This window comes from Pinus tabuliformis, chromosome 8 (genome assembly GCF_031772625.1).
Source record: "Pinus tabuliformis cultivar Carrire ecotype Pingquan chromosome 8, CPIR1, whole genome shotgun sequence".
Classification (NCBI taxonomy): domain Eukaryota; kingdom Viridiplantae; phylum Streptophyta; class Pinopsida; order Pinales; family Pinaceae; genus Pinus; species Pinus tabuliformis.
The window spans coordinates 1,148,981,134-1,149,002,259 of record NC_142294.1 but is presented as its reverse complement, the minus strand read 5'-3'; the positions used below and the strand labels follow the sequence as shown (position 1 = coordinate 1,149,002,259).

Here is a 21,126-nt window from a genome sequence, read left to right as displayed (position 1 = left end):
TTCCCAACATTGAGAAGAACCTACCTGAAGCTGTGAGGTATAACTTGCTCTGGGCTACAAAAGACACCACGAGGGTTCGTGAGATCAAGGTGTTTTGGATATTTATGGAGGTGAGTATCCAGACATGGATCGACCGCAGACTGTGGTTATCCCTGACAGTATACAATAGTTTGCAAAGCGCGGCCGAGTTCAAGGCGGATATGCATAATCTGTATATCCGGGCGCGAAAGGATCCAACTCGAACATGGGTGAAGCTTTTGTTCATTGCAACTGATGATGTAATTTTTGAGGCGATGGCGGCATGGCCTTTGGAGCGGCACGCCTTGGACTTGGCCAAATTAGAAAAGATTTCAGCATAGTAGCGGAAGAAGGAAATCAAGCTACGCATCACAAAGTTGGCGGAAAGAACGTGCCAGGAACAGAAAGCAGCCATGCAGCAGGAGGTGACCAATGCAGCAACAAAAACCACCATTGTGCCTGCCGAAGAGATTGTGGAGGATCAGGAAATGTCCATAAAGATGGACATACAGGGGGAAGTTGAGACACAGGAACACACGAACCTAACCACAACATCGACCCAACTTAAGAGGCCGCGCATCCAGGAGCAGCCACCTACACGCAAAAAGACAAAGACAGCAAAGACCTTGGAGGGAGATTTTCTTGCCAGAAGTGAACCAGTACACGATGTCACTAAGGGTGCTCTGGAGGAGTTGATGATGGAGCAGAAAACTGTGTTGGGGGTACTTAGAGCACAGTTGCAGGCATTACAGGTGCGACCCCTAGGAGGGATGATGTCGAACCTTGCGGAAGGTACATTCGTAGCTAAGTAGATGGTGCACTCCCTCACAATTAATACTGTAGTGTTACCAGCAGGCGTCGTCTTAGCAGAGGTTGAAGGTGACATGAGGGGTTGGGGGTTGAATTTGGTCGCCCTTCCTAGAGAGACCCTATACTAGTTGCAGGATGGGGTAACCGTTGAGCTCTGCGTGAAGGAAGGCCACACCCTCTAGGTCTTAATGGAGCAAAAGGGAAATCTGGAGGAAATCAGTCTACAGCGCGATGACTTGGTTGCACACAACCAAGGATTGGAATAGGCCGTGGTAGAGTTCTATAGCAGTGTACCAGAACTGGCTATGCCAGTGGAACTCCCAACAACCGAAAAGATTCATCACATGGCAGCAGGATTCTGTAGGGCACAATAGGAGGCCGTGAAAGCTTAGTTGGAGTTGAACTTGCAAATCGTGGAGCTAAGGTTGAGAGCACAGACCCCTACACCACTAGAAGTCAGAGAGCGGCGCCGCTACACCATTCAAGCAGGGTTGGAAGTGATAGAGCACGTTGTACAAGATTGCATGGGATTGTTGGATCAGTCCCTTCTTATGCTCACATCACTGCAAGAAGACCCAACATTACAGTGGTTAGAGACAGAAACACGGGAGTTGCAGCAGGCCTATGATAATGTCTAGGGGACTGTGTAGACAGTTTCCATTACTCAGCGATTGGCCAAGATGAGGGAGGCCCATGCTCTCAAGGCACAAGTCGACGCTGCTCGCCAGAAAGAAGCAGTGCTTAAAGAACGCATCCAGCCTTGGCTTGATGAGGCATTCGTGGTCACCGCCAACATCGAGGGAAAGCTAGCACACATGCAGGCAGTATACAAACTCATACAAGCAAGTGAAATTGATAATGACGCATCGAAGGCTTGCGCACAACGGGTACAACAAATGGCGGAAGAATGTGTTGTGGATGTAAGCGAAGTGCAGAAGTGGTTGGATGACCTCTGCGTGAAGATCACCGCACTAGCCAAGTGACTCAGGATGAGTCACGATGATTGTGTTGGGAGCCTATTGGGCAGCGGATTCCCTGCGTAATGGTTTTGGGGCTTAAAACCCACAATTTTGGGTAATAGTATGGTAAAAGTTCCGCGAAGTGCACGAAGTGCGAATTGTAATGGGTCAAGTCAAAATGTTGTCCACCAGAAAATAATGTAAGATAATAGAAAGTGAGTCAACCTACCCATGGTCCGCAGACCATGGGAATGTATAAATAGAGTGAGGCTCTAAGGGTAGAAGGTAGCTTAGCTTAAGACCTTAAGTGTATGGGTTTGTAAAAGCAAGATTGCTCTAAGTTTGTAAGTCCGAGTCCGAGTTGGTAGTACTTAGTGTAGGCTCTGCAATTGTGTACACAGAGGCTTGGTAGTGTCCACAACTGTGTGCGCGAACCCCTGTAGCTGAGTGTGCAGGGCAGAATTGGATTGTACTGAAACAGAGGATTAATAAAGATAAGTTTTTATGAATTATTGTGCATCTGATCACAGATCTGTATGTTTATTATTATATTATGGTTTTATGAATATCTTTAAGATTTATGGTTGCACGCGCTGGTTAAAATTATGGAATTCTTGATTAAGACTCTAAGAATTAGATCAGATCTATAATAACCATAATAATAATAAGGAATCTAGGAAGTGCCTTGTCGCAAAGCTACGCAAGGGCCAGACAGCTATGCAGCGTAGCGCGAATGTGCAGATCGGTTCACAACCTCTCCAGGCCTCATCAAGACATCCTTAGGCTGTGGAAACCTAGTTCCAACACCCTCCCATACTACCACAGGTGAGACTTCAGTCTGCGCTCCACGGATTGTTGCTGAAAGGGCCAGTAGTGCAAGATTTGTTTGGCCAAAACACTTCCGAACCTAGGTCAGGCCCCAATAAGCCAACAGCCCTTGAACAACTTGATGTCTTCGTGAGTAGGTAAGCTCGTGGACACTTGATCGACTACATCCCCAAGCATGCTCTAAATGGTGTCTTCATCTCTGCTCTCTTGGAAACCATTGTACCTGTACTGTTGAGAGGCAAATGAAAACCTATGATACCAGGGTATATTACAACACTCATAGGAAGCAATATATCAGTCGAAAACCAAAATGAACATGAGAGCTCACTTGCAACATACCTGGGTGAATGATCATGAAGGTTGCACAATTTCGACCAGGAGGTCGAGAGACCGACTACCAAGACTGGATAAGGCACAATTCGGGCTGCTAGGAGACTGACTAACTGTTGGAACTCCAAAATGCACAGTCCAATCTAGATGTTGAATGTTGGGATTGCATAATGCACAATTCTAGTTGGGAAGGACTGCTGGCCCAGGGACAAATTTGCGCAATTTCTTGGGCCAAGCAGCCACTGTCCTCCAAAAATGCGCAAAACAGTCCTAGAAGCCAATGCTAGGCAGGAATGCACAAATCTGGAGAGGAAGGTGAACCTTTCTTTCCCAAATTGTGCAATGCAGCCTTGGTGAAAGCAGAGCTCGGGCCAAGCTTGGCCCGACTCATCGACGAGAAACTGAAAGCAAGTAAGTCAGTGAATGCATGGCGACACTAAGTGATAGCAAAAGTTATTGACAATACATGCGACACATGAATGAAAGATTCAGCAAGAAGATCAACATGAATGTGAGTGAGGCAGTTTGCTGGTTGGGCGAAAGTCCGTCCAAAACAATTTCATGCATGCGACAGCAGTGAGATAGCAACAAAAACTGAAACATATCTAGGACAAGCTAGTATACATGTAAATGACAGCAAGTGTTCAAATAAATTAAGCAAACTATACTCCCACAAGTGAAAACACAAAAAGAGACAGAAATCCAACACAAGGCATGGGAAGCAATCTTACCCCGAAGCATCTGAGTTGAATGTGTCGACTACTCCTAGATGTGATGTTGGATGTTAGAGCTACAAGGTTGATGTGAGGAATGAGCTCTGCAGCATCTAGTTGATGAATTTTGATAACATCAAGGTTATGAAGTGCATGCCACAAATCTAAGGGAACAGACACTTGCTGGGAAGTTTCTGAAATGATCCTTGCATGTAACCTCCAACTGCTAAACATAGCTCCCTGAAACAAGGGATGCCTTTTCATGCTACCTTGGGAGAAGCAGCCCATGCATGCAAGTCAGTTTTGCTCAGTCCCAGAGGGAACCGATCAACTCAGCTACACATGCAAGATATTGTTTGACTGCTAGAGAAAAATGCGTGTTTCCGACTGGGAACTGGGCATGCTACCCAGGAGATTTACGCAATTTCTAGGTAGAGCAACTGACTACTACCTAGATTTGTGCAAATCCTAGGCTAAATAGCCTGCTTCTAGCAAAATTTGCGCAAATCCTACTGGGAGAGTTGGCTGGCAGGATTGCGCAATCTTGGAGCCCAACAGGTTTTCAGAGAGGATTTCACAATTTCTGGAGGGAAAGTTGGTTTCCCTCTAGAAATGCGCAATTTTCAAGGGGAAGCTACTCAGCTTGTAGCTGGACCAAGTCCGAGTGAGCAACTTGTGAAGGAAAAATATCACACTGTGATTGACAGGCTGCCTTTGAGCAAGAAAGACATTGAAGCTTGAGGACTTGAGGAAGCAAGGCAAGCTGCCGTGAAGGTTGATAGGAGAGGCTTCAAAATAGGCTAAGGAAAAATTTTGGAGGGTGGTTGTAGCCGCTACAACACTTGGCGACACACTGGTAGAACTCCAACTTTCTGAATGGACCTTGTTTGTGAAAAACGAGTCTAACACCTCCAGAAATATTGTTCAGATCTTATCTTATCTTGGTTTCACACTAGCTTGATGTAAGGTGTAGCATCTGCCAAAATATTGGTCGATTGACACACATTCCAAGCCAAGGCAACACAGTTTTTTCGATTGGGGTTGAGAGGTATATAGGTGCACAAGCAGTATAGTCGTCAGAGTCTTAGTTTCATCTCTGGTATTGCTCCACTGCCAGCAGGTTTGGATAGTACCCCAGTGGAGTCACATAGGAACACAAGCATGGCTCCACTACCAGTGAGCTTGGTCAGTACCTCGATGGAGTTACTTGGATCACCCCCATGCATAGGAAGCATTTCTCTTCTTTCGCCTTATTCATTTTTCATTTTGAATTTTTTGAATTTTCATCTTTTCATTTTCATTGTGCATAGCACTTATTCATTTCAGAGGCAGATTAGGGATCCTAAGTTATTGAGAGCAAAGGAGGTTGTTCCAGCATAGAATTAGTTTATTATATCTCTAATGTGCCTATTAAGGTTTTCCCCCTCACCTTAATCTACTTGACTGAGCTGACAAGGGTTAACCCAAAAATAATCGACTAGAGAAGGTGACACTAGTTAGCACGCAAGCGTTTTGTTTACACCAAGGTTCACTTTGAAGAGTACGTATTTTCCTTCGACGTATCATGGACTAATAGTAACAAGTTCATCATACAGAGGCAAGATGACAAATAACCAAGTAGTGATAGTTGTACAAACCCTCTTGTACTTTACCCAGCTCGTTTCATGAGTCACACATGGTTTCATGTGAACTAATCTACGAACAAAATAAGCGAACGAACTAAAAACAAAGCCAAGCAAAAGTAGAAGCAAAAATGAGAGCAAAGCAAGCAAACAAACAAGCAAGCAAACAATCAAGAAATCAAAGCATGAAATAAAACAAGCATGCAAGCAAACAATTGAAAGCAAACACTATTCCTACTCCTACACTAACGGTGCATGGGCCTGATAACATGAAGTGATACTTCCAATGCAGCCACTAGCGCATTGGTAGACCCATGTGGGTGAAGGCTTGGTCCGCGAGTAACCCAGTTGCGCAGACTAGCATACAAGAGAGATATAACAGTGAAGACAGCCACACTTTGTGTTTCAAAGTGACCACGGTACATAAGCGAGTGCATGTGCATGACGGACGGTCTGTGGACTTGTCATGATGTTGTGTGACACTACGTGCAACTTTGAAGCAAAAGCACACTCTTGACTAAGACATGCAAGCAACGAAAGAAATAAAGATAACTTGCATCGTGAACGAGTTCTTGCAATGTAAGACTCCCCCAATGCATGAACAATGGGATCGTACAGTTCAAGTGGAGGAAGTGCGATCTGTGAGTGAGATGGATCTTCAATGCATACAAATGAGTGATGAGACATTTTCATGATCGGAAGTGAGACTAACCCCAAGAGAGCGAGGTCCTGACATAACCATCAGCTCGACCTAAAGTGCCTCGATATTCTTGGGTGTCTAAACTTCATCGTCAAGTAGATCATCATAAACCGGTGGCTTCAAAAGATCAACTATGATAGATTCATGATCGTGATAAAAAATGGTAGAAAATGGATCACGACTACCATGATCAGAAAAATCAATGAATTCTTTGGCATTCTCATGATCAGATGAATTAAACAGAGGGGTAGATGAAAAGCGAACGAACTTATCCTCTGTGTTTCTAGAAAAGACAGATGAAGGATCAAGTGGATCTTCAATGACTAACTTATCCTCTTTGTTGTCGAATGATAGACTAGCATCCAGTGAGTTGTGCAAGTGATCAAAAATGGGTACATCTGTGGATGAAGACACACATGCAAAATCATGGATGGCAGGTTCACCAAAGAAGCTAGGAAAGAATGTAGGGGGCTCGGACAGAATGGAGTCATCCTTCACCAAGTGTTGATGTTCAAGCTACCACTCATACTCTTCATGAATGAAGTCACATGTTGGTCGTGCAACACCAACTCCGTCAGTGGGTTGCTCCTCATTCACAACAAGTGAAGAGTCTGGAATGGATGAACACAAGACAGCATCATCCAGAGGAATATCTGAGTGCAAAGACGGAGGTCAAAGAAAAGAATGCATATGGGAACACGAAGGACTCACAACCAACTTTGCGCGAAATTTGAGTGGAGTGATGTTGGTAGGGTGTGAAGAATGAACATATGTGCAAACATGATCCTCAGCATCATTGGGTGATGGTGGAACTATTGAATGAAAAGGAGGCGAATAGTCCATTAAGACAATGCATGCTCCCACATGGGATTGCACAGTTCCATCAAAGAAGAAGGTTGAGCAAGGATTGACATCAAGATTCCTCTTGGGATGGGTATATTTCTTAAGACAGTACTCAAACTGGTCCCATAGGTAAGCGAACATCATCTGGCTCCTTGGAGCCTGAAACTGCAACTCACAAAAGTGCTGCCAAAAATCAATAACGGATTCATGCAGATCCCTCCATTGCTGTAATAGTTTCCGGTCAAGATGGTCTAGATCAAATTGATAGAACGTGTCTTCGATAAGATCATAGAAGTTCTCACATGAGTGAATGGTTTCATCTAGTAGGTTGAGCACCCAATGAAATGGAGACTCGTGAAGTTTGTATGTGAGCAGCAACCCGGCCTGTTCGTCAATAAACTCATCTTCCTCATAAATCATGGAAATAAAGTTATGTCAGTGCTCAAGCCAGGCCACTTTTCCTTCACCATCATATGTGTGAGTGCACAAGAGATTGAAAAGCTTCCCCAAGAGGGAGAGATCTTCACGATTTGAAAAACACCTTGGGGGAAGAAGAATGCAAGACTCCATGAAAGATATGAAAAGGTTCAAAACTGGATGAGAGGACACTACTTGTCATCAGGCCCTCCTTCTAGCGCTACAAATGTTGATGGTGTTGGACCTGCCAACATGTCAAGGGGATCTCCCCAGTAAGAAGTCCCAATTAGACCTCAAGCCATTTGATGTAAGAGTCCCAGCACTAGGCCATAAGGTAATGCCTTGACTGTGATGTCGCACATAGGCAAGTAAGATAACTCTGTCAGTAGCAAGGGTGCGATTGCTATAGAGAGTCAAGGAATGTGTACGAGAGATTCCAACACTTCGAAGGGAGAGGAAGGTGAAAGTGAGTTCCAAGTTGAAAGGGATCAGTCCCAACTCAGCTAGGAACACACCACACAAAGGACATGCAAAACTTCCGACTGAGCAGTGCACTTGGATGCGGTAGTCACAATAGACAAGGTACGATAACATGAACAGCACTCACAGATCGGTCCAAGACAAGTGTGACAGTTGATATAGCAAGGTCCATGAGAAAGGTCTATCTAATGTCCAGTAGAGCAGTCGACACAGACGATGATAGCATTAACAACACATGCAACACGTTAACAACAATATTCATATAATTTCATATAAACCAGTTCATATACAAGTACGTAAGTTAAAAAACATATATCATTAAGGCAACCGGAACAGTCCAACTACAATAACAACATATGCATGAAAACGTGTTGGCTCTTATTATTAAAGAAGTGTAAGTCACAATCATACAATACACCATGTAAACCTGTTAGCCCCAACAGTGGAATGTTACAGCCACATCTACCTGCTCCTCCAAAGAGATGTACTAGATCTGTGCAGTGGAGAAGCCAAGGCGTGTTACAATATTGTCCAAGCTTTCTTCAAGATAGTCTTAGTAGAAGCTTGGCTGACCAAAAGCCTATACAATGAGTTATGAGGGACTATTTATAGAAAAGGTTGGGGCGACCCTTGACATTCCTAACAGTTCAACTACCCTCATGACTCTTCACCTACTCTATGACTGTTACATCCAACCATTGACACTTGACTTACACTTGACATGACTCAACATTACAATGCACGTGTACTCATGTGAGAAAATGGCTTCAGTGAGCCTTGCAAGACATCACTAACACCCGGTCCGTTGTGATGAGACCAACTCTTTGACATGCTCGTGATAGTGAAGGTGGTGAGCTGATGCTAATCTTGGTCATCTGTGATGGTGTGTGTGCACCTCATGGTGACATCTTGTTGAATCGAACTCTTGCCTTCATTGCAACCAGTGCATTGGTTCGGCCCCTTTCATCCAACTCATCTGCTAACATGTGCATGGTCTTCTTGGGTATGGTTGAACCTAAAACACAATGATGTATAGTGTGTGTGCTAATCTTCAAGTGTGTATTAGTGGTCATGCACATCAACTTGCCGAAGTACATGTTCAACCCCAGTTGGACTTGCTTCTTGTCTTCGCCTTGGTGAGTGTGTTGAATGGGTTGGATAGCATGCGTGCACTCAACAACATGCATGCTATTGGATCCTTTGGATGCAATCAACAACACTAGTCACCATGTTTGCTCTGTGTTAGTTGTTGGGATGGATCCTTAACTTGTACTGGCATAGTTTCATCCGTGAGTGCATGTTGTGCCCACTGTTGTTCCTATTCCTGCTGCAACTCATTGGACTGTTTATGCAGCTTCATGTTCTTCCTGAGTTGCTTCTTCAGCACATGAAACTCCTTCTTTGTTCCATCTTCTACCTTCACGCAATCTTCATGTCTCCCATCACTTCATAGCCTGAGTTTCCAAAGTTTCTGTCATTATCAGTAGATCTGCTTGTTCTTGCAACTTTGCTCCGCCTCTATGTTTTCAACAACCTTCCTCTTGCATTCGCTACATTTGTTGCATTCAGTATACTACCTACAACTATTGTTCATGATGCTACTCATTGTGATGTTGTTGCTTGATGTCCTTGTCCATGAACAACTTGATGTCTTCGTGAGTAGCTAAGTCCATGGACACTTGATCAATTGCATCCCCAAGTGTGCTATGAACAGTGGCTTCATCTTTGCTCTCTTGGAAACCATTGTACCTGTACTATTGAGAGGTAGATGAACATTGTGATACTTGGAGACATGGAAACACTCATAGCAAGCAATTTGTTTGTCGAAAACCAAAATGAACATGAGAACTGACTTGCAACATACCTGGGTGAATAATCATGAAGATTGTGCAATTTCGACCAGGAGGTCAGGAGACCAACTACCAAGACTGCACAATGCAAAGTCTGGGCTGATGGGTGGCTGACTGACTGCTAGAATTGCACAATGCATAGTCTAGTCCGGCTACTGACTACTGGGATTGCGTAATGCGCAATTTCAGCTGGGAAGGACTACTAGCCCAGGGACAGATTTGCACAATTTCTTGGGCCAAGCAGCCATTGTCTTCTAGAAATGCGCAAAACAGTCCCAGAGGCCAGTGCTAGGCAGGAATTTGAAAATCTGGAGAGGAAGGTGAGCCTTCCTTTCCCAAATTGCGCAATGCAGCCTTGGTGAAGGCAGAGCCCGGGCCAAGGTTGGCCCGACTCACCGGCGAGCAACTGAAAGTAGATAAGTCAGTGAATGCATGGTGACACTAAGTGATAGCAGAAGTGATCGATATTACATGTGAAACATGAATGAAATATTCAGCAAGAAGATAAACATGCATGTGGGTGAGGCAGTTCACCAGTAGGGCAAAAGTTCGTGCAAAACAGTTTCATGCGTGCGACAGCGATGAGATAGCAACGAAAACTAAAACAGAGCTAGGACAAGCTAGTATACATGTAAACAACATCAAGTGTTCAAATAAATCAAGCAAACAGTACTCCCACAAGAGAAAACACAAAAAGCGACAGAAATGCAACATAAAGCATGGGAAGTGAGCTTACCCTGAAACAATTGAGCTGAATGTGTCGACTACTCCTAGATGTGATGTGGGATGTTAGAGCCACAAGGTTGATTTGAGGAATTATCTTTGTAGCGTCTTGTTGACGAGTTTTGATAACATCAAGTTTGTGACATGCATGCCACAAATCTAGGGGAAGCGACACTTGGTGGTAGGTTTATGAAATGATCCTTGAATGTAACCTCCAACTACTAAACATAGCTCCCTGAGACAAGGGATGCCTTTGCATGTTGCCTTAGGAGAAGCATCACATGCATGCAAGTCAATTTTTCTCGGTCCCGGAGGGAACCGGTTAACTCAGCTGCACATGCAAGATACTACTCGAGAAAAGTGTGCATTTATGTCTGGGAGCTGGGCTGGGTGCCCAGGAGATTTGTGAAATTTCTAGGCAGAGGCACTAACTTCTACCCAAATTTGTGCAAATCCTTGGTTAAACAGCCTGATGCTGGGGAAAATTTGCGCAAATCTTGGTGGGAGGGTTGGCTAGTAGGATTGCAAAATCTTGGAGCCCAGCAGGGTGTCAAAGAGGATTACACAAATTATGGAGGGAAGGCTAGTTTCCCTCCAGAAATGCATAATTTTCAAGGGGAAGTTGCTCAGCCTGCAGCTAGACCAAGTCTGGGTGAGCAACCTGTGAAGGAAAAAGATCAAATTGTGATCAACAGGCTGCCTTTGAGCAAGAAAGACACTGAAGCTTGAGGACTTGACGAAGCAAGTCAAGCTGTTGTGAAGGTTGGTAGGGGAGTCTCCAAAACAGGCTAAGGAAAAAAAATTGAGGGTTGTTGTAGCCACTACAACTTGTGGTCTGAATAAGGAATTGCATGTAGAGTCTTGGTTAGTGCAATTGGCTACAGGTATAAAGAAGCGAGTTCATCATTGGGTAAGAGCTTGTGCATTTGATTTAAATGGTACTCCTACAACAACACATTTGAATGTGTTACCATTGGCATCACACAGTATGTTGTTTGGCATGGATTGGTTGTATCTTCATAGAACCAAGGTTGACTACTATGACAAAGCTATTGAGTTTGTTGATGACAATGGAGAACCAAGAGTCTTTCAAGGTAAGAATAAATCCACATCAGTTAGGATGTTTACAACTGTGCAAGCAAAGCGTAGCCACAGAAAAGGGTGCAAGCTATTTGCAGTACACATTTCTATTGATAAGGATAAGGAGGTTGAGGATGCAGATGTGTTGAGTAGATACCCAGTGTTACAATAGTTTTAGGATATATTTCCTGAGGACATTACAGATTTTCCACCTCATAGGGAGGTATACTTTTTTATTGATTTAGTGCTAGGGGTAGCCCCAGCATCTAAAGCACCTTTAAGGATGAGCATGCCTGAGTTGGTTGAGTTAAAATTACAGTTGACAAAAACATTTGACAAGGGATACATTAGGCCAAGTGTGTCACCTTGGGGCACACTGGTCTTGTTTGTGAGGAAAAAAGATGGTACCCTCCGATTATGCATTGATTACAGGTAGTTGAAAATAGTGACTATCAAGAACAGATATCCTTTTACAAGGATTGATTACTTATTTGATCAGCTGAAGGGAGTAGCAGTGCTCTTAAAGATTAACTTGAGATCCAGATACCATTAGGTACGGATCAAAGAAGAAGACATTTACAAGACTGCGTTCATGACTAGGTATAGGCATTATGAGTTTGTTGTTGTTCCGTTTGGCTTAACTAATGCTCCAACTAGATTCATGTGTTTGATGAATAGTGTGTTCCATCCATATTTGGATAAGTTTGTTATTGTGTTCATTGATGATATACTAGTATATTCTAAAAATTAGGAAGAGCACACCGAGAACTTTGCAACAGTGTTGAGATTGTTGAGAGAGCACCAGTTGTATGCTAAGCCTAGCAAGTGTAGTTTCGTTCAGACTAAGGTACACTACTTGGGGCATGTAGTCTCCGAGGAGGGAATTGTAGTGGATCTAGAGAAGATAAGGGCCATCATGGAGTGGGTAGGTCCTATGAGTGTGGATGAGGTGAGATATTTCATGGGTCTGGCAGGCTATTATAGGAGGTTCATCATGAACTTATCACATATTCCTTATCCTATTACATCATTTCAAAGGAAAGGTAAGAAGTTTGAATGGACAGAGGAGTGCGAGGCTAGATTTGAGTAGTTTAAGCAGTTGTTGACACATGCACCAGCACTACAGATTGCAGATCCGGACAAAGATTTTGTGGTATGCGTTATCACTCCTCCGGATCTCCAAGGCTAAGAAAGAGTCCAACTGAGGTAACCACAGACCAACCTTTTGACTTGGTAGCTAGCCCTACCAAGCCAAATAGGGCTCTCTCCAAAGAATCACAGCCAAGAGGGCTGGATGAATTAGGGTTTTAGGCTAGGTATGATGTGCAAAGATTATTTGATTTGATTTGGTGGGGTTGTTGGAAAAGGATTAGGTAAAAAAAAACTAGGTCAGGGCAAATAAGGGTATGATTGTAGATATCTGATGGAGCAAGGTAGGTGGGCACTCAAAAACTTTAAGTTTCTGAAGTGAGATGGATAAGACCGTTGAGGTGCTATAAAGAGAAAGACAAGCATGTATTCTTTCTAAACTGAAGAAACTGGACAAATTATGAAGATTTCCCAAAACAGAGCATCTAAGATGTATTCTGCTCATCAACTTGAAAATCAACATATCATAGAAGTGAACTGAAACATGGGAGTTAAAAACATCCAAACATATGAAACATAAGAAGAAATTATGTCAAAATTACATACCACAGGTATTCCACCAAAATAGCTGCAACTCATTCATTAAATTCTGCCAAATACTAATTACACTAGTGTCTCTTATCAATAGTATAACATCCAACTGAGTCCAACCCTTCTCTATGGTGAAGAAAGGGACTAAATAGACATGAAAATGACTTCCCCGCATCCTCATGGGTCGAATCCATGAGATGAGGAAGATATTACACAAAAATCTGAACTGATAGCTAACTTGTAGGATGGTCCAAGTGACTCATTCCTATCTTAAATGAACTGATTCATTACACCTCATCTACTTGATTTACCTACTGCAATTACCCTATGTAATAGTAAAAAAATGATAATTACATCATCCTTATCAATTACATGAGTAAAACATCAATTTACCATAGGTGAAAATCAATTTGGAGTGAAACAGTGAAAATCTGGGTTGACTGTCAAACACGCCCTCTCTTTGTCAAACACACCCTTTCTTTATCAAACGTGCCCTCCAAGTTCAGGGCTACTTTTAGGTGCCTTCCTAGTGTCCAAATTTTCTCCAAGATGGCTTGTTGGAAATCCCTTCAAGTATAATTTCTGGGCATGTCTTCAGTTTTCAATTTGGAGCTCATTTGCCTTGTCCAAAACTCAACCTCCCAAGACTGGTCAAAATGTGCAGAATGAGGGTGCAAAAAAGAAGTGTGATCTTGCAAGAAACTTTTGGAGGTATTTATCAACTCCAAATTGAGCTCATGATAGCTCATTGGAAATATCTTTCTTCATTGTTATCATTTTACTCATCAAGAAAGTCATTTGGACACACTCGCTAGGATAAAAAATGATTTTCCCAAGGGCACTCCAGAAGTGCAACAACTCTCTTGTAGCAACTGTATTTTTTACATTTCTCCAAAACCATAACACTTGTGTAAAAAACGAAGGAATTTTTTCATCCTTGGACTATTATGGACAAAAACCTCTCTCACTTTTGTAAAATTCATCTCTGTTTGGTTGGAAACATACTTGGAAGCAAAATTGGCCCTATGTGTGGAAAATGATTTGTCCCTTGGAATGAATTCCTGAAAAATGATGGAGGCATGATGTTTATGAGTTAGAATGGCCTCATACTTGCCAAAATCACCTCCCTTAGGCCTCCTCTACTCAGATGTCTCTGATTCCACAGCCAACCCTAGCTCAGTGGGAGAGGAAATTAGGGTTGAATGCTTGTGGAAAATGATGATTTGGACACCCTTACGAAAAGACAACTCCCTTTGGCATTCATTAATCTTTCACTTGACTATTTCCTTTAACATATTTTGATGGTCTTTGAGAACTCTTTGAATTTGACTTTTCTTTAATGAAGTTGACAGATAGAGATTGAGTTGGCAGCTTAGGAATAGTACTTATTACATATAGTGAACATAAAATTACATGATGAAATAAGCATTTCTCTTTACAAATCATCTTCACATGGTGAAGAGATGTTATTTGATCACCCTTTACTTTTCAGTCTTATGCAATGGAATGGAGTTTTATTGGAACCTTGGAAACCATAATGACCTAATGAAACCTTGAAAAACCCTAAAAGACCTAATGAGACCTTGAAGGACTGAATTTCAAGATGACATGATTGATGTGATGGCATGATGTGATTAACTTTATGGACAATGGATACTCAACAAGGTTGAAATGAGCCAGAAAGGGGTAAATTTCTAAAAGGAGTAAAGGAAACCCTAATTCAACCTTCAGTGACCAAATTTTTGCATGACGACCTAGTGGAATGACAAAAATTTCAAAATGGGAACCTAATAAGATATGAAAAGAGGATTTTTTATCACTATTGGCAATATGAAAATGCTGACATTAACAGTATGCATAGATTCTTGCAAGGGAGGGCTTGGTGGATTCCTTAATCAGGATGGACGGGTGGTATGTTATCAGTCCCGGAAAACTAAATAAGAATGAGAAAAACTACCCAACACATGATCTTGAGTTAGAAATTATTATACATGCATTGAATATGTGGAGGCACTATCTTGTTGGCAGGCAGTTTGTGCTTATGAGTGATCACATTGGGTTGAGGTATTTGTTTGACCAGTTGAATATGAATGCCAGGCAAGCTAGATGGTTGGCCAAGATCACTTCAAGATCAGGTACATCAAGGGTAAAGATAATAGGGTGGAATATTATCTCAGTAGATGGATACAGGTACATCACTTAGCAGCTGTGAGCTCTTATGGGACGAACTTACAGGATAGGATCTTGCAGGCAGGATAATAGGATGTCAGGTATATGGAGATTGTGCAAAGGTTGCAGCAGGGTGATAGTAGAGGTACAGGTACAGGTCATGGTACAAGTACAGGTGCAAGTACAGGTACATGTAGTGGTACAAGTACAGGTGGTAGTACAAGTATAGGTAGGTGCAGGTTCACAGGGCATGGACTATTGTCTTACAGCAGATGGATTGGTCAGGTTCCAAGATAGCATATATGTACCAGATAGTAGTGAACTCAGGAAGGTGTTCTTGAGGGAGTTTCATGTGAAACCATATTCATGTCACATGGGTTATCATAGGACACTGAAAGTGGTGAAGAGGTATTACTATTGGCCGAATTTGAAGAGGGATGTAGCAGATTTCGTAGCAAGATGCTTTGATTGTTAGCGAGTGAAAGCAGAGTGTAAACATCTAGGTGGTCTACTACAGCCGATTGTGATTCCTGAGTGGAAATGGGAGGTCATTTACATGGATTTCATAACAAGGTTTCCGAAGACATTAAAACAACATGATTCCATTATGTTCATTGTGGACAGTTAACAAACGCTGCACACTTCATTCTGGTGAAGTCTATATACTCATCTAGCAATGTGGCACAAGTTTTCATCAGAGATGTGGTTAGACTAAATGGTGTTTTGAACAATATTGTGTCGGACAAGGATATAAAGTTCACTTCCAAGTTTTGGAAGGAGTTATTTTTAGGTTTGGGCACAGAGTTGGCCTTAAACAAAGCTTATCATCCGCATACATATGGACAAACAAATAGGGTCAGCCGGATGTTAGAGGACATGTTGAGGATGTATGTGATGCATCAGCAGAGTAAGTGGGAAAAGTATCTCCCTTTGGTATATTTCAGATACAACAACGGTTATTAGGAGTCATTGAGGATGAGTCATTTTGAGGTACTATGTGGGTGGAATTGTAACACTCCTATTAGTTCGAGTGATCCAGTTAGCAGAGTATTTATTGGACCAGATATGTTGGCAGACATGAAATAGGAGATGCAGGTGTTATATGGAATTTGTATCTACGGATAAACACATTTTCCCTAAGTGGGTAGCTACACTTAGAACAATAGAAATAAATTGGTTTAACCTTTTCCTATTATAGATGGATGAGATGAAGGAACTTACTTGTGATCTTTCTCTTCCTTGATCTCTTTTGAATTGCTCCCATTGCTCCCACTTGAACTGAATTTGCTCAATTCGTACCTACCAATAGAAATAGAAAATTACAATGATCAAAGCATACATGATCTATCTACTATAGACCAATGGAATCGACAACATTGAAACACATAATCATCATAGATATGAACAAGAATATGATAAAAGGAATAAACAACTTTATTATTGTAGAAGAAAGAGTTACACCCAATGTGGTTCGATCCCATGTCACTCATCCAACTTCAGTCCAACCCTCGTCACACCAAAATCACACCAATCTAGCAGCATAACATTACTTGACATGAACTCAAATCTCAAACCAACAGTATTTCTCTACAATCTTCAAATTCCAGCCTCCTGATCACTATGATGAGTGGTCAATTTATAGGGAAATGGAGGTGGTTATGTCATAAATTGGGCATTGAATGGCTTTCCAAAATTGGAGTTAGTTTCCATGGAGAAAGGGATGAGAGGATAGAGGGCTAATTGATCCATAGCCTATCCAAATTCGACCTCATAGGATGAGATAAGAGTTGGGCATCCTTTTAGAATGCTCTATATTAGAGGACCTGAGTGCACTGTAATGCATTCCTAAATGGGCCTGCCTACTTTGCAGTGCAGTTACCCCTTACCAAGACTATACTGGTGTCCCCAGGAGGCATTTCAGCAGGGTTTCAAGCTAGGAAACTTTCATGGATGGAAGCATTCAATTTGATGACTTGTCTAGGGCGTGTAACAACTAAATTAGGGTTTGATGAGACCTAATTGTATTGAACTGAATGTCGGGAGTGATGTTCCCAAATAGACTTGTAACAGTTTCCCCCTAAAGCATGAATTTGAAAATGATAATGTCGAGTGATATGCTTTATGATGTGATGGGGAAGATCTGAAGCGGACGGTGACCTGCATCGATTACAATACATAATATCATGATATCTTTGAATTTTTTCATGAATTGCTAAGGGAAGGCATACCCATACTCAGCATATAAACTTTTCATTACATGTACATAAATCAGATAGTCGTCTACAGATATAGACCCATGATAGGATGACCATCTGTGTAAAGCCATCATACAGATGATTTAGTACTCTCCTGAAATCGTAGCCTGGATGGATGAAACTAGATCTGGGGTCTTCTATCTCGTCCAATCATTCACTAAAGTACTAGTCTAACCATGTGAAAATGTGATCTGAAGTTGAACATGGGAAGACACCGTCTGATTACTAGCCAATGATGTAAGCTGTTAACAGACACGAGAGAACTCACTGATAATGATAATGGTTCTCAAGTACTACAGCACATTCTGCATGGTGTGAATAAATATTTTGATGTCGAACACCATACAAAGTCTTTCGGTCAAAGGCTTGTGATTTAAACCTATCACTAGAAGCGAGAAACTTGTCATTGATGTATGCAAGCCTCAAGGTACTGGAAGGGTGTTTGTAAGTCAACTTATTGGATAATGTTTTGATGTCGACAAGAAATGACTCGTCGCAGGAGTGTCTTGATGTATCCCCCATCAACAACATGAAACAAGTGTAATGATTTAGAAGATAAAATGTGGCTAACAACACAAGGTTCAGGAATGGCGGTCATGAAAATGAAGGTTTATGAGTATTGCAAAGGATGAAGTTTACTGAGTGACTTCTCTTTAACATTTCAGCGACGCTGAATGAATTGGTAGCATTGACCCAAAACCAAAGTTATGGATGGTGTGATATACCATAGGTATGATAACCATCAAGTAGATAACCCAACCCAAATAGTCATAGAGATGAAGTGAAAGTGTCATGTTCAAGAGCGACTTGCTACCATAAAGTGATTTACCCCTTTTCCCATTTTCCCCAGTCATTGCTGACCAATACCTATTTATTTTTTAACAAGCTTGAGGAGGATAACATATTCTTGTAGTATAATTCCACCCTTCGGGTGAATCCATCGCTATGTGATGTTTTAACGAGTCTAGTAAAGGTGAAACTCGATCTTGTCATGATGGACAAGTTTGTCGCTATTTGATGTTTTAACGAGTTTAACGACAATGAGAACTCGGTCCTTTTCATGTTTAGAGAGTTTGAAAAGGGACAAAAAGAAAACTCCACAAGTTCTTTTTCGTAAATTTGTCTCTCAAGTCCGAAAAAGCATAAAATAATACAAGAGATAACCTACTGACCATGTTCAATCAACGTATTCCTTTTTTGTAAATAATATATCTCAGTCTGGAAAAGGGTTAAACTTATATTTAGTAGATGTCATTTCCAATCCATTAACAAGCTGAAAAGGACAAGCACTCGACAATATTTTCATATTTCAAGTCTAAAAAGAGCTTAAAGAGGACTCTAGGGGGGTTCCTTTTTTGATGTTTAACAGAGCTCGAAAAAGAGATAAAAGTATGCTTGGTGGTCAAAAGTACAATTCATGATCGTGCATGTCAAATTCACTGTATCAGCTAGTAACCTGCTCAAAGAACCACCAAATGGATTAAACATACCTGTTTCACTGGTAAAAATAGGTAAAAACTATAATTTATTCATTTAATTAACATGAAATAACCATAAAACAAGAATTTACCAAGTCATTTTCACCATTTGATATTTACCATTCAATTTTGTGCTTTGAACAAGTTTTTACCTCAAACTTCAGCAGTTGTTTATGAGAGATTCTATGGACCATTTGTCGCACCGTCAAGACCAAGTAGGAGATCTACCTTTTCACTTCCATTTAAGTTCATTCTTTTTCATTTTCAGGCAAGTTTTTTAGGGTTTTGGGGTCCCTAAGGAAAATATACCTCACCTTGGTATCAGCGCAACCTAACACATCGAAAATTGCACTACAATGCACCCAAGCAGAAGGGTACCTGCTCTGTAGTGCACTATCTCAAGGCTAGGGCTGCCCTGGGCATAGTTTAGAAATTATTTTCTCCTATTTTACCCAAAAATCCTCTAGTTTTTTGCATGAAATGGATCCTAACTAAGTCTATGGTTTGATTTCAGACTTTGATCAGATCAGAATGGCTATTACTTGGCATGAAAGAGAACATGAAGAATAGGATATGGTTGCACTAAATGATCTGGGTACTGTTGAGGCCCTCAAATACTGAGGGTTACTCAAATACTTCAGGTTGTCTGGGATGAGGCAACAACTAGAACTATTACAGTTCTTAGTTTATTCATGGGATCCAGCAAATCAGGCTTTTCACGTAGGGGGCAAGGTGCTCCCTATATTGATCAATGATGTTTACTTCCTTTCAGGATTGTCAAGACGTGGTGACCCCATATCTCTTTCAAGTTCTGCCCATGGGGGTGAATCAGTGAGGGACTACATTCGACAGTTTTGTCGCCCACGTAAATAGCCTAGAAAATATGGGAAGATAAACATCAGGGATGTTCGTGATTTTCCCTTGTGAAAAATCCTTTTCACTATCGCAAAGTTGGCGGGTAGTGCGACACTTCATCTGGCGAACAAATCATACATGCAGTTTGCACTTGAGTTCCTTGAGCCAACTATATTCAACTGGTGTGAGGCAGTTCTCTCTTTGATGAAAGAGCAGCTGACCAAAGTAAAGAGCAATAAGACGAATAATTTTAGCTATGGTTCGATATTGATTTCCTTTACCTTAGAGAGAATCCCATTGATGCAATCCTAGCATGTGTCACTAAATTTGACTGGTCCTAGAGATCCACAGATGCGGAGATGGGTTGAGTTGATGGCTCGACATGCTGGTCAATCATCAATCTCATTTCCTCCTGCATTCTTTAGTTGGCCCAGTTGAAAACACATTGTAATTGAGGGGCATCCATATGCAGGGATGGATTTTCATGGAGATCCAGATTTGAGATTACTAGTGGGTGCTCAATGGGGTGCTATAGGTAAATTGTTTTGACCATGTGTTTTTAATTTTTTAAGTTTCTACATGTTTTTGTGTTTTTGATGTTTCCAAGACTAAACTGAAAAAATTTTCATGCATACATATGTTGGCACTGTTCAACCAATGGGTCATCAATAGGAGGTGGGTGAACCAACGTGGAGAAATGTCGGAAGAGAAGTTCTCCAGGATTTGGATTTGACCGAGACACTGGCAGAGTTATAGGATCATATAGAGGGGTTAACCCTCGATATTTGGGATGTCTAGGTCGAGGATTTACCGATGAGGTTGCAATTCCATACTATTGGTGTCCCTAGTAGTTGGATGAGGCTATTGCGCATGATAGCTCAGGCTGTGACCTGTTATCATGAGCATCATTAGGTCTACTTAGGATGATTTTCTATATGCATTTTGAGTTTTGAGGTCAAATGACCAACATGCCTTGTACACAAATTTTGTAAAAACTCTAAATATCTATCTATTTTACTTTAAGTGTTTTTATATGGTTATGTGCAATCTTATTCAACTATTGATATGAATTGAAAATTTACTTTTTACATGTGTTTCAAATGTTTGTTTAACACATAATTTGCTAAAGAATCAATTAATGTGTTAAAGTTCCTGGAAATGTGTTGATATTTCATGTAATCAAAAAGTCTTTCCAAGAGATGAACTCTAAGGAACATATGATAAATAGTTGGATTTCGAACGGTATAAACATTTGTAAGTTACAGTACGACAAGTTGTGAGTCCAGCCTAATGATGATTCGGCGAATGCCAAGTGA

The 21,126-nt window shown here is 41.5% G+C and overlaps 1 protein-coding gene across 1 annotated transcript in view; it reads left to right on the top strand.

The window, feature by feature from the left end:
- The first annotated feature begins 431 nt into the window (after window positions 1-431).
- Window positions 432-21,126, top strand: part of LOC149239421 (uncharacterized) — a 37,766-nt gene continuing 17,071 nt past the window's right edge. The window contains exon 1 of the mRNA XM_089369854.1: window positions 432-810. Coding sequence (XP_089225980.1) covers window positions 432-810 — 379 coding nt within the window. The remainder of the gene's footprint in view (window positions 811-21,126) is intronic.